The sequence below is a fragment of the Engystomops pustulosus genome, chromosome 5, assembly GCF_040894005.1.
Source record: "Engystomops pustulosus chromosome 5, aEngPut4.maternal, whole genome shotgun sequence".
Taxonomy (NCBI): Eukaryota; Metazoa; Chordata; class Amphibia; order Anura; family Leptodactylidae; genus Engystomops; species Engystomops pustulosus.
This window is the reverse complement of record NC_092415.1, coordinates 85148529-85163727: the sequence shown is the minus strand read 5'-3', so window position 1 is coordinate 85163727 and position 15199 is coordinate 85148529. Positions and strand designations below refer to the sequence as shown.

At 41.5% G+C, this 15199-nt stretch overlaps 1 protein-coding gene across 5 annotated transcripts in view; it reads right to left on the bottom strand.

Moving 5' to 3' along the window:
- Positions 1 to 15199, bottom strand: part of LOC140133017 (enoyl-CoA hydratase EchA19-like) — a 58236-nt gene that overhangs the window by 25172 nt on the left and 17865 nt on the right. For all 5 annotated transcript variants that reach the window (XM_072152552.1, XM_072152556.1, XM_072152554.1 and 2 more), the window contains 3 exons: positions 7141 to 7238; positions 6918 to 7062; positions 165 to 314 (listed from right to left, as the gene is read on the bottom strand). In XM_072152552.1, the coding sequence (XP_072008653.1) occupies positions 165 to 314; positions 6918 to 7062; positions 7141 to 7238 (393 nt within the window). The remainder of the gene's footprint in view (positions 1 to 164; positions 315 to 6917; positions 7063 to 7140; positions 7239 to 15199) is intronic.

Sequence of the window (15199 nt, the reverse complement as noted above, 5' to 3'; positions counted from 1 at the left end):
TTTGTACAAACTGAGCAGAATTTGAAGTATATAAGAAAATGTTCACCACATCCACCCCACACACAATATTCAAAATTAATAAAAAAAGAATATCTATTAAAAAAGAATAATGTAGTTTAATAACCATATAATTATTATTTTTTACTGAAGACATCCACCCTTACCTTGTCCATCCGGAACTACCCGATTTGCTAGTCCAAAAGTATAGGCTTCCTGGGCACTTATTGGCCTCCCTGTAAGAATAAGATCCAGAGCTCTGGAAAGTCCTATTAACTGTGGCAATCTTACTGTGCCACCATCAATGAGCGGAACCCCTGCAAACAAAAAGGGTAAAGTAGTATAAACGGAGCAAAGATGATGTAACTGCTATTTCATGAATTCATATATTTTATGAATTGGTATGTACATAAAGAGCACAATAAAGGGAACAGAAATCGGTTTTAATTTTCTCCTAAAATGCTATGCGCCACCTTATTCAAGGGGTTTAGTGAAAGTGAAAGGTGGCTTATGGCATAGCTTAATTTGTGCCAAAAATATGCATGTGCGGTAATTTTTAGTACATTTTTCTACATAAAAGAGAGATGCAAACTAAGACCAGAAGGACCATATGACATAATACATGATACAAGTTCAGGTCTTCAGAACATCCATTTCCATGCAGTACAAGCTAATCAGTTTCTTCACAGATAAACTCGGCTTATACTCGACTATATACAGTAAACTGCTTAACAACTCCTGTATCGAGTTTATAGAACAGTCATTCAGGGAAGTTCTTTGGTTGTGCCAGGTCTCTACAGCAGAGCCTCAAGAGAAATTTGAAGGACATCATGTGTTATCACAGCCCAGCATCGGCACAATCATCCAGGTTAAGAAAAGCTCCAATCTCATAGACACTGTAGCCAAACATGCACTGCAGAGTCTAAGTGGTTGCAAAGGTAATGGTCTCTCTGTCACCCATCAGAACCCTCAGTGGTGATTGGGGGTGCCAATGATGTTATGTGGCAGTTGGGGTTCCTCTAAAGGACCCCAAAACTGCCTGTCCCATATTTCTGTAAGCAGTGCAGTATATTATTATCAAATGATCTCCTGCTAGGTTCACCTTGTGGGACAATGTAATAAAAAATGGTTAGAAAAAGTATTTCTGTATTAAAACGACCGTATATACTCGAGTATAAGCCGAGTTTTTCAGCACAATAAATGTGCTGGAAAACCCCAAACTTGGCTTATACTTGAGTAAAAGAAAAGAAAGACAATACCTTTCCGACACCCCCCTCCCTCCCACGGGTCTTCTCTTTTTCCATCCGTGTGACATTGCACACACAATATGATGGCAGCAGCGGCTGGCGTCAGAGCTTGTGCGCCGCAACGGCGCATGGACCTAGCACTGCCAGATAGAAGAAGAGAAGACCTACAGGGGGTGTTGGAAAGGTGAGTATTGACTTCCTTTTTTTATGTGTTGGGCATACTGGGGGAAGGCTGGCTATATGCTGCGGCAGGTGACTGGGTATGTACTGGGGGAAGGCTGGCTGGCTATATACTGGGGCAGGTGACTGGGTACATACTCAGGGCATATGCTGGCCATATACTGTGGGCATTGGTTGGCTGTATACTGGTGGGATGGGCTGGCTATATACTGGGGCAGACTGGCTATATACTGGGGCAGGGGGCTGGCTATATACTGGGGGCATGAGCTAGCTATATACTAGGGGGAATGGAGACTAATTGACATTTTATTGATGGGGGAGACTAGTGGACATTTTATTAGAGAGTAGTGGCTGCATTTTCCACCCTAGATTTATACTCAAGTCAATACGTTTTCCCAGTTTATACTCGAGTATACACTCACCGGCCACTTTATTAGGTACACCATGCTAGTAACAGGTTGGACCCCCTTTTGCCTTAAGAACGGCTTCAATTCTTTGTGGCATAGATTCAACAAGGTGCTGGAAGCATTCATCAGAGATTTTGGTCCATATTGACATGATGGCATCACACAGTTGCCGCAGATTTGTTGGCTGCACATCCATGATGCGAATCTCCCGTTCCACCACTTCCCAAAGATGCTCTATTGGATTGAGATCTGGTGACTGTGGAGGCCATTTGAGTACAGTGAACTCATTGTCATGTTCAAGAAACCAGTCTGAGATGATTCCAGCTTTATGACATGGCGCATTATCCTGCTGAAAGTAGCCATCAAGGGATGGACATGGTCAGCAACAATACTCAGGTAGGCTGTGGCGTTGCAACGATGCTCAATTGGTACCAAGGGGCCCAAAGAGTGCCAAGAAAATATTCCCCACACCATGACACTACCACCACCAGCCTGAACCGTTGATACAAGGCAGGATGGATCCATGCTTTCATGTTGTTGACGCCAAATTCTGACCCTACCATCCGAATGTCGCAGCAAAAGTCGAGACTCATCAGACCAGGCAATGTTTTTCCAATCTGCTACTGTCCAATTTCAATGAGCTTGTGCAAATTGTAGCCTCAGTTTCCTGTTCTTAGCTGAAAGGAGTGGCACCCGGTGTGGTCTTCTGCTGCTGTAGCCCATCTGCCTCAAAGTTCGACATACTGTGCGTTCAGAGATGCTCTTCTGCCTACCTTGGTTGTAACGGGTGGCGATTTGAGTCACTGTTGCCTTTCTATCAGCTCGAACCAGTCTGCCCATTCTCCTCTGACCTCTGGCATCAACAAGGCATTTCCGCCCACAGAACTGCCGCTCACTGGATGTTTTTTCTTTTTCGGACCATTCTCCGTAAACCCTAGAGAGGGTTGTGCATGAAAATCCCAGTAGATCAGCAGTTTCTGAAATACTCAGACCAGCCCTTCTGGCACCAACAACCATGCCACGTTCAAAGGCACTCAAATCACCTTTCTTCCCCATACTGATGCTCGGTTTGAACTGCAGGAGATTGTCTTGACCATGTCTACATGCCTAAATGCACTGAATGCAAGTGTTAACGAGCAGTTGGACAGGTGTACCTAATAAAGTGGCCGGTGAGTGTATATGGTAATTGTTTATTTTTTTGTCTTTTGCATCATGAAAACAGTTTAAAAAAAGGAAAAGAGTTTTCATGTCAACACATTTCAAGACAAGAATTTGATTATTCAGCCAATGGGGCTTTGTTTGGGCTTGTCTTTTGCAGTACAATTTGAAACTTATATTGGTACCATTTTGTTTTCTTTTTTAAATTAATTATATTGTATATTGTAATGATTTTTACAGTGGGGAAGAAATATTGTTATGCATTTCAGGTTATAATGGACAATGCAATATCAAATAATTTCCTATTATTAATTTGTTATTTACATATATATTTAACTTTTTTTAAAAAAATTTATTCACTTATTTTTAAAGTTATAATTTGTCCAATATGGGGATGTAAAAATGTGATTTCTTCTAGTGCAGTGTGTTATACACTGTAAGGGCCCATGCAAACGAACGTATGAGGGACTTTTATACAGCCACAAATTTACAGCCACATATACGCCCCCCATAGTTGTCTAAGGAAATAGAAACACAAATCTGGCGATCTTTATTGAGACATGTACATGACAGCAGGTCTCTATTTGTATGCATTGGCTATAGGAACACACCAAAAAAACTGCTTCCAATGGGGATGACTCCACTGAAGTACCAAGTGGTGTTCCTATTTTTTATTATTATATAATTATTATATAATATTGCAATTAAAAGTTAACATAGGTGGTATATAAAGTATATTATTGTATACATTTTCCTTAATATCCCTCCGGTCACAAAGTGGTTAAGTACCCCATGGATATGTAATTTAACTGCAAAAGATGATCTGATAAAGTATTGAGTCCGGAGGGCAGAATACAATTTCACGTTACATAAAATATCAATTAAATAAATTGACATTTGTGTCTTAAAATGTGTACAATGAGTAAAAGTTATAGGGAATGAAAACATTTGCAGCCCACTCTATGTGGGTGGTAACAGAATAGTTAGAGGGTTAAAATCTATTGTTTCCTTTCATTTCTAGCCTCAGCCACCAGCCATACTTAACATTATTCTTTATCTGCCCTGGACTTCAAAGATAATGGCATAGACCCCTTATCTATTTGAGATAATGATGGCAAGTTACATGGCACTGTAAAGCAATATTGATTGATCCCGTTTCAAGCATCCCAACTTTTCTACTAACCAGCTATAACCTGAGAGGAAACACAGTCACACAAGTGGTAGCTGGAAGCCACAAGCCGATGTAACTTCAGATTAGAAATTTGTAGAACTATTAGTGTGATGTTATTTTAACAGATAATTTGAAATACCGGTAATCTTAACACAACTTGTATGATAGAGCTGCTGTGATGGCTGATGACCTCATGCTTCTTCTAGTTAGAGGAAAAAGAAAATCAGGATGTGAAAAGCAAAGGTAGATGTGTTGAAACCAGTTGTCAAAATAAGGAAAAAATAAAAATGTAGCATTTTGCTTGTGTGGCTTGAAAATAGACCAGATGATTGTAAACATAGAGCAGCAGAAGGCATGTAAGCAGTTCTCTCTATTTGGTGGTGATGGAAACTCTAATTTTAGCCCATCAGAGTTGTCAACAAACAGCCCCCATGCAAAAAAGAAGGGAACATGGGAAAATGTATACACCTCCAGTCACACTGCATCTGTTCAGGTCGAAAAATGACATATATACCTGTATACTGAATATGTGGAGTGGTTTCATCTATGTCCTACCCTAATTTATAATGACTTTATGAAAAACACACAACAACATAACACAGGCCGGGGACTTTGGTGAGGAAGAAAGAGCTGCATCTGCCATTAATGGCAGATGTTCAGTATCAAATAAGTGGTATAAACAAGAAAAGAAGCCTTATCTGACAGAAATCATAAACACACTTATTATGGACATACCACATGAAATATAATATAAATATAATACTGATTTTGGTTTAAAAAAGTTTTATTGAAAGCAGTCATCAGTTTAAAAATATACCTATACTGCGAAACAGCACAGGCCAGAGCCCAGAATAGGACCATACTACATGGCACAGCTATAGGCCCAATGCCTATGCCATATACTGTGCTCTACTTTATCAACTATATTCACAGCTAGAGGAAGCATTATTTAAAGAACCTCTCCAAGGAATGGACAGATTATTGTGGGCCCTTGGCTAGTTTATTAACTAGGGTTAGGGCCTCCAGGCACATTTAGATTTAAATACAAGTATGATACAAAGAGCCATTAACTGACAGAGACAGGAGGAGGACAGGGGCCACAGTGTGAAGGAGGGGAGGGGAACATAATGTGAAGGGGGAGGATAGGGGCCACAATGTAAGAGGGAGAAGAAGAGGGACCACAAAGTGAGGAGGGGGGTAGGTGTTCAGAAAGCTACAGAATTATAAGCAGTAGGGGATAAATAAAAGGGCTCAATACGGGGGGGGGGGGGTATCAAAGTAGATGGGGCATTACTTGTGAGGGGTAAGTGAGGAGGGAGTAGAAATGATGATAAAATTAAGTGTGGGCATTGTACGTTACTGAGTTGTCATAGCTGGTCACAGAAAGGAGGCATTATGCTACGTGGGCAGCCATTGAGGTAGATCTTATTATATTCTATGGGCATGGCTAAGGGCAGAAATATTCTGGCACTGCACGCACAGCTCCTTCTGTCCTTTTTCCTCGATCCCAAAAGTTGTGAAGTATGCCATATGTGGCTATTAATAAATTTCAAGTATCTATTTCCTCTGCCCACACAGTATGACTAAAAGCTCTGCCTGCATACAGCCATACAAAAGGAATTGTCTCTGCATCCTAGCACCAAATACAATGGGGCACATTTACTTACCCGGTCCGTTCGCGATCCAGCGGCGCGTTCTCTGCACTGGATTCGGGTCCGGCCGGGATTCATCAAAGCAGTTCCTCTGACGTCCACCAGGTGGCGCTGCTGCGCTGAAGTCCGCTGGAATGCCTCGAAATACACCGGCCTATCCAAGATGAAGGTGAGTGAAATTTTCGCGACACAAATTTTTTTTTAAATGCGGCGGTTTTTCCGAATACGTCGGGTTTTCGTTCGGCCACGCCCCCCGATTTCCGTCGCGTGCATACCGGCACCGATGCGCCAAATTCCGATCGCGTGCGCCAAAAACCCGGGGCAATTCAGGTACAATCGGCGCAAATCGGAAATATTCGGGTAACACGTCGGGAAACCGCGAATCGGGCCCTTAGTAAATGACCCCCAATGTATTTATTTACTGAGCCCAGCATCTCTCACTTCTTTAGTGCGTTAGTGGAATTATAGCATAATCTAACAGGGGAAGAAATATAAACATTGAGAAACTAGTTACAGTGCCCACCACAAAGCTCATAACCCAAGCCAGCCAGCAGGACCTATAAATTATGGTGAACAACAGAAAAATAGAAAAGGGGCTATAAAAAAAATTAGCAGCTGACTGCTTGCAAGTCTTCTAAGGTGGAGGGTGGTGGTATGGAGTGCACAGAAAAAACACTGGTCCGGCAACCAGGGGAAGGTAACAAAATTTCAGGAAAATGCCATCCCCCCCACCCCCCGCTGGTGCTCCTGACCCCGTATTCACTAAGAGGCTCTGTGCCAGTTCAGAAATGTGGACCAGGTCTGAACTGTTGAAGTTGTTCGCTATAGTCTCCTCTGGTTTTACAGCCGAGACTATAGTAAGTGTGGTGGGCGGGAGTTTACCTCCTGTCCACCCTCCCCGCTCCCAGTCTCTACATGCCTAAACTGACTGGCAGGGGTAGATTTGTGTGCAGTCTCGGCTAGAAAACTGTCAGAGATTAGCAAATATGCATCACCACCATTGTCTGCAAATACATGCAACAGAACTGAAAATAGTTCCCCAGTATAAACTATTTCCCATAAAAGTAACATCTGACAACCAATATACTGTCTGTCTAATACTCACCAAAACGTCTGCAGAATACTCCAAATGTTGCACTGTTTTCTACAACTCGCAGGTCTGCTAGTAGAGACAATTCAAGACCTCCAGCCACGCAGTACCCGCTAACAGCAGCAATGACTGGCTTAGAGAACTGCATCCTAGAGGGTCCCTGGGAATAAATAGAAAATATATATAAAACTATTCCAATGAGGTCCTCATATTAATATCACATGGCGCTTAAACATACCATGGGTCCAGGCCCTTTGGTGACATCCTGTTCTAGCTTGAGAGAAGTTGTGTTGTTAGCCAATTCTTTTAAATCAAAACCAGCACAAAAATTTCCTCCTAGAGAAACAAATCACATACAAAAAACTAGTTTAACAAAAGATCTTCCAGGTCAATATTTTTCTTAAAAATATGTAAATCATTATTTATAAAAAAAGTTATTAAATGCAGCATTGAGACTGGCACTTTATAAGCTTTCCACACATGATTTTCTTTTTAAACAGTGATTTATCATTCTAGAGAAAATTCAGTTTTAAAGCATGTTATAATGCACAAAAGATGTAAAAAATAAGTTTATTATTTCTGTTCACTAAGCCATTTTTGAGAAAAACACATTTTAACGTGTAAGCTAATAATGTAGTAGGTGCAACTAGGATGTGTGTTGAACACCCAGAGTACTGCTAATTCTGCCTGGGTCAGCACCCTCTCCATCAGATAAGCAGGGGTTTCGGCAGTGCTCCAGGTGCTGAGGACATTAGCATATGGATTAAACTGGGAGTAACTTGGAAATGGCGTAATAGACAGAAATAGTAAGGGTATATTGGAGATCACAGTGCATTTCTACATTCTGCCAGCAGATAACACATAGAGGATAGCGGAGATGGTGGACATCCATTATAGAAAAAAGACAAATATTGGATGGCGACTACCCAGATGCATCTGACTTGCATAAAAATTTATTTTCTCTATAGTGACACAGTCATTGTGAAACAGGAAATTTATTTTTGAAAATATAATATGTCTTACACAATACTTGTGGGATGATTTGGTGCTGGTAGGCCTTAAATTATCAAAATAAAAACTTTTCTATAGCCTGAAATGTCTAAATAATGGGCTTAAGTTTTACATGTAGGGTCAGTGGATATGGATATGTAGTCAGTGCATGTTGTACAATATAGGCTGCCACATACAGCTGAGCTTACGTCTCAGCTTTGAATTCAGGCTGTAATAGATCTGTCATGTAATGGGACCAGCCAAGTGGACAACGTTGACTTAATAATAATAATAATAATAAGTTCCATTGATTTTGTAAGAAAAATAAGAGCACTGTTGCTTATCAAGCATAATGGCATTTGCCACTGAGCTTTCAAATGCAAATATGAACATAGCCTTTAAGATGGCCATGCAAAATTTAAAAGTCTCACTTGAAAAAAAGTTCTAGAGCAACTTGCTGGACACCTTTTTGTGTATAATAACACACCCTAGAAGTACATAGTACTAAACAAGTATACAATTTATTGGCATACAACATTGGAACCCTTGTGACAGATGACTACGTCAAACAGAAGATAACTTTCTTAAACCGTTGATCTCAAGATATCTCATAGCAGCTGCAACTCATTTCTAAATGAAAACATGCTCAAATATTGGCACCTTACAGTGAAGTAGAATTAGAGAAGTGTGTAAACAAATGAAAGATCTTCTAATTGAGATGACACAGTCCCAAATGCTTTCGTTCAGAAGTAGAAATACTATTCACTATTGAAATGCTGCCTAATGTATTTAAATATTCATACACTATCATTGCTATACCTAAAAAGTAAATTGAGTATTAGGATTCTATGGGTAGGGTGATGTGTTGTGTCTGATTTACACACTATTAAGCTTTTCTTAGTTCCTACAGCAACTTCCCCATCAAAGCCTAATAATGGAATGGGGTCGGATGTGAACCAGAAGATTAATGGCTGGCTTGGTTGCAGCCTAGTAATGCATATCACGGTTGCATAGTCCCATATGCCTCTTCCATGCCCATTAAGGATGTTGGGGTGAAGAAAGAAGAGGGGGGTTGCTTGACAGGGCTCTCACTGAGGTACTCCAGTTGTGTGTATTGGGTCCCGACTGATGTTACAGGAGAGAACTGTGAAGTTAGTGGCTTTAACCAGAGACTCAAAAATAGACTGAAGATGGTGAAAAACCTACAGTACTATGCTTAAGCCGTCCGCTTTGTGAGGGATCACCAACTGGAAGGACTCAAACCTGATCTGTGGAAACCAAAGACCGTGCACAAGCTCATCCAAGTCAAAGATTTGTTAGAATCTATTCCAGGAGTCCCCCAGGACACGGCCAGGACTGTTTGGGCCAATGTGTCTTGGAGCAGACTGTCCGACAGGCACAAGGACTTATCGTGGATGGCCATTCGGGGGGGGCTGCCCCTCCGGTCCTTCAAGTACGCCTGAAGACTAAGTGACACTCCCTACTGCCCCAGGTGCCTGTGGAAGGAGGAGACCCCTCTGAACTCTTTTTGGGAGTGCACCTGTGCTCAGAGCCTGGACATCCTGGAACAGCAATTTGAGTGACGTATCATGCGGTACTTAATGGACTGTTCCAGGGCACTCATGCCATTGAGGATATGCAGGATGCCTGGCTCCTTATAAATTGTTTTAAGGATGCCATCTTGTACGCCAGGAGACTCCTCACTTGGCACAAGACGACCCTAACAACATTGGATTGCTACAGACTGGTCCTCAGCAACCTGCGGGATTGTGCAACAGCAGGTAGACAGTGAGACAAAGAAGAAGCGGAGCCCTCCCCTCTCTGCTTGTGTAAGGGGCGGAGGCGACAACGGCGCTGCCCAGCCCAAAGCAGGAGTCTATGTCTTTATTGCAAGGAGCCAGTAACATATACATTTTTTTCTATGGTGAAAGAATTTTTATGAACCAGCAAGATATACAAAGTAATATTCACCTCTCTTCTCATCTTCTTTACAGAATTACAGATCCTATAGTTGCCTCTCTGTATGTATCCAGTGGCTGCAGCGGTCAAACACCTAGGACACCCTCTGAGCGCATTTATAAAGTTTGGGTCCCAAGTTTACTCAGATTAGTATTTTGAAATCCAAAATGGATCCTGGACACCAAAAATGTCCAAAACATTCCGTTATATATAGCTGTAGAATTACACCTGGTTATGACTTTAAAATAAGGATACAAAATACTGGGGGTCATTTACTAAGGGCCCGATTCACGGTTTTCTGACGTGTTACCCGAATATTTCCGATTGGCGCCGATTTCCCCAGAATTGCCCCGGGATTTTGGCGAACGCGATCGGATTGTGGCGCATTGGCGCTGGCATGCACGCGATGGAAATGGGGGGGAATGGCCGAACAAAAACCCGACGGATTCGGAAAAACCGCCGCATTTAAAAAAAAAAAAATGTCGCGGAGCTTGCACTTACCTTCACTAGGAATAGGCCGGTGAACTTGAGTGCGTTCCGATGCTCTTCAGCGTAGCAGCGCCACCTGGTGAACGTCGGAGGAACTGCCTTAATGAATCCACCGCAGAGAATGCGCCGCTGGATCGCGAATGGACCGGGTAAGTAAATCAGCCCCACTGACCAAATTCTGCACTTGTAAAAATTCTCTCAGTCTCCAGTTACCTGATACAGTTTAGTAGGAATTGTTCAGAGGAGAAGGAAGTTTAACTGCTGCTGAAGACTGACAAAGACAAAAACATGTGACCTTTTCAAATATATGAATAACTCCCCTCACTCGGGATTGGCTGTAGAGGAGCAGAGGGCGTCGCTAAGCCAAATGATGGGTGTTTTCATATATTTGAAAAGGACACATGGAGTAGCTGTTCCCCAAGGGTGGGGGGAACTGCTCCTTTCCAGCTCCTCCCAAAAGGCAACTGCCTAGTTACACAGCAGATGCCAATGAAAGGTACAATATAACATATCTTTTTTTCTGTAAAACCAATTTTTAATACAAAAACACTTTGGCAGTGTATGTACTATGCTCTGTTGGGACTGGGGGAGTGCTAAAAATGGGTCTCCTGGTGACAGGTTCCCTTTAAGCTTGACATGTCAGGGCACCTAGAAAAGAAACTTATAATCAGCTGTCCAGAGCATGGGGAAGAGATGTCCGGTGCTCCAGGCTGATGATTATGCACGCCTCTCGTCCCGCGCTCTCCCATATTGGAGAGGGAGGTGACATCACAAAGGAGGAGTGCATAATTAGCAGCCCAGAGTGCCCCACTCTCCACGCTTAGTGCTACTAATTTCTTTTTTTCTTTTCTAAGTTTATTTTCTGGGTGACCTGTCTAGCTTAGAGAAGGACACTGCCATGATTAACATCAAGAAGAGTGTAGGTAAGTATTTGTAATTTAATATGTCTACCAGCTAGTGTTCGATTTCCTTTAAACATTATATTTTACCATACTTTTATTACTTGTATAAAACTCATCAGATACCTTCAAAGGCAATAATATCCACCACAAAAGAGTTAATTCACAATCGACATCTCTGATGTGTCTTTTATAGTCATGTGAGATTTACGGTCATTTGATGTAACAGATGGATGATTTCAGAACTAGGCGCACAATGGCGATGATGATGGGTGGGCAATAAATGAGATTCTCCAGCAATCCTTTCTAGAAAAGGAGTAAATAATTTAAAGGCATGGGAAGAGTAGTTTTATAAGAGGGGTAGTAAGGAGAGCTTTCCTCCCATCACCTCCAATCACCTCTCTTTCCATTTTTTTCCTGTATACATCCCTTAGGTCAGTGATGGCAGACCTTTTAGAGACAGAGTGCCCAAACTATTACCAAAATCCACTTATTTACCGTGAACTGCCAACATTGCATTTTAAGCAGTAACTTATTGCTACCTGTTCTTCAACATCTTTCAATCTTATAGGCCCCTGAGGCCATCAATGCAGTTGAAAGTAGGAGGGCATATTCAGACTCTCATTGTAGCTTCTCTCCGGGGTCTCTCTGTATAGGAAGAATAGTGGGTCCAGCAGGATGACCTCCAAAGATATTGCAGTTCTGTCAGCACCTTCTCACTTTTCCGCAGTTCTAAACAGACAATGAAGTGTCGCTTTAAAATAGTGCTAGTGCTAATAGAGACCAGCATCTCTTAAGTTGCATGGGACTGCAGAAAGATTCTGTCGATTTGGTCCTGTTTGGTGAACTGTGTCCTGGGGTCGACGGCCTTTATAGTGCTTTACAGAGAGTTATATGATCTTATTTTGATTTACTGCTTCACAATTTGGATCAACCTCTGTTTGGTTTCTACCATATTCTAGTATTTCCACCTGTTTCATTTTTCGTCATTTACCTGGTCAAGAGAGGCTTTGCTCATTGGGGGGAGCTGGTGTTGGTCAGGTTGACCGGCTTTATCATATATATAGGTTTGGTTTACAGTTGTGTGTAGTCCACACTTTTAAATGTTTTTAATATTTCTGTGTTTAATATTTCTGGTACAAAAAAAATATCTTTACTTTTTACTTTTGGATCTCAGAGCATACTTCCTTTTTTTCTTTGTGTATTTGTTATAAAGTTTCCATGACATTAAGGGAGTGGTAGGGGTGTGCAGGTAATAATGATGTTTTACTGCCTGCCTTCCTTTCATCTTCTGAAGGTTTCATTGGTGGGCAGTGGCCCAGAAGCAGAAGCATGCTGAATTACTCAGTCAGATCAAAAGCCAGTGCACTTCCACCTATTACCTGTTCCTGTCCCCATAACGTGCAGTGAAGCAAAGTCCAATCCTGCAGGTAGCGTTAGCAAAGAAAGGCATTTTCCCATGGCCGCTTCTTGTGGGAGGTACGGGCAATTTTCACCCAAAAAGTTTTCCAAAATACACTTATTAACCACCACATACAGAAGCCATTGTCTGCTTATTGCTGTGGTAATTAGTAACCAGATCAGCTTCTTTTTTGCCACAGGTCATTAATATGAACTTTGAGCTTTGATTGGTTACTTATGTGTGAGGTAATATGGAGAGAGACAGAGAGAGAGAGAGATAGAGAGACCAGGAGAGAGGGAGATGGCAAGAGACAGAGAGATATAGAGAGACAGAGGCAGAGAGAGGAAGACAGGGGAAGATAGAGTCAGATGAAATATGTTTTGTTAACCCATTCTATTTTGTTATAGCTAAGAGCAGTTATATACTATCCCGGACAATGCCGGGGCCACAGCAAGAATTATAATATTTTTTGTCTCATAGTAGTTTAATTATATAATAGTCCCCCACAAAGATGTAACATTTTCCAAAAACTTAAAATTCTTAACCATAAAGAAGACTTTCTAGGCAAGACTAAATGGGACATGAGAGCTAAATAATAAAAGTAATCAGCATGTGCCATCTAAGAACAAAAATATAAATAGCGACATGAGGAGAATGGGTTAAATATGATTTCACCAGTGATGTCACTTTGTTTGCATTCACAACAAACCTTTCTGAGCAGGTCTTTTAGGAAATCAGTGGCCAATTATCAATGATTTCTTTCCACAGATGAAAAATGTAGGATGTGAAATAATAAAAACAAGATTCTTTGGAAAGTTTAAACTTAATAGCTTCCCAGCTCAGCTCTCCGACTTCCTGGTCATGTAACAAAAGGTGCAAGTCATATTTTCTTTGAAAATACTGAAAAATGGAGTCTGTATCTCGGTTTGAGGCAAAGTGATGGAGAACATGGAAACTTAAACTTGGCCCCTTAGCGCATACGTCAGAAAAACTACTGGAATTAGTGTGCTTAGGGTAGAGTTACAGCTCATGATGGCAAATCAGTTTTGAGACATCTCAGCTCGTATTTTTGTAAAAGGGAAGCTCAACAGGGTAAAAACTGACTCCTGTATTTCATGTATTGCTCTCAATGAGGACACAGAACCCAATTTCTTTCTGTTTTACCAGCTTTACTAGTGAAAATTACTATAAATCTAAATAGTATTTTTATGAGCCATTTTGTTTGTATTTTATTTGAAAGCTGCAACATATTATGGTATATAATATATTCCGTACAATTATTCTATAATAATAGGTGAATTAAAGATCAGTAGGGGCCAGACACCTGGCACCCCCCACTACCTGTTTCATAATCCACTTACTGTACACAGTTGTACTAGTGTACAGTCGGTGCTCTCATGACACCCTTGTGAGTTAATAAGCTCTTGGAAGAAAGCATCTGACCATGTATTTGCTCTGCAATGTTTAATTCGGCCCCTTTTATGAACTCAGAAAAATACTTGCTTGTTTCAGTATCGCTGAAAATACTTCCATTGCTCACAACTTATTGTTAAAATCCTACCTGAAAATGTAATGTTATTCATATGGAAAAATACAGAAAACACTAATTCCAACATACCGTATTTAAAATGATATCACACAATCAATAGAGTGCTAATCACATACTGTATATACTCGAGTATAAGCCGACCCGAGTATAACCCGAGACCCCTAATTTTACCACCAAAAACTGGAAAAACCTATTGACTCGAGTATAAGCTGAGGGTGGGAAATGCATTGACCACAGCCTCCCAGTAGATATAGCCAGCAAGTCCCCTGTAGTATATAGCCTACCAGCCCCCTGTAGTATATAGCTAGCCTTAAGTTGTATATAGCCAGCCAGCCTCCAGTAGTATATAGCCTGCCAGCCCCCTGTAGTATATAGCCTGCCAGCCCCCTTGGAATCCATCCATTCGCACTACCAAGCCTGTTCTGAATGGCAGGCCCATTGCTAACCTTATTGCAGACCCTTTCCACTTTCTCACTTCCCTCCTTAAAAATGTGATGCTCCCTTAGATTCCAACATAAATTGCAAACTAACCCTTCTCCCTTGTTACCCCTGTTTCATAACCCCTCTTTTCCTCCGGGACATGTATCGGTGGGACTTTGGATGGTGGGTGTCACCCATTTATGGCACCTGATGTCCGGAGGTAAACCGCTGTCCCACAACGTGGTTATATCCAAATATGAGGTTCCTTCCTCAGAATTTTTCCGACTTAAAGAGTAACTGTAACCTTAATTTTACCAAATTATTATATGTGATTCCCCCTTTGAAAACAAACAGAACGATGCCTACTTTGTGCTGCTTACCTGGTGAATTGAACGAAAACTAATGTCTGTCTATGCCCCCAAGCTGAGGCCAGTTAGCTTGCGCACAGATCCCATTATGCCTTGTATTCCCGCACATCTTGCCAACGTGTACCCCCACCTCCCAATAGTTGCTTCCCCCCTGGGTGAAATGGCCCATATCTCTGCAACCATCTCTCTGGAATTGTGTAGAAACTCTCATCTGCTCTCTG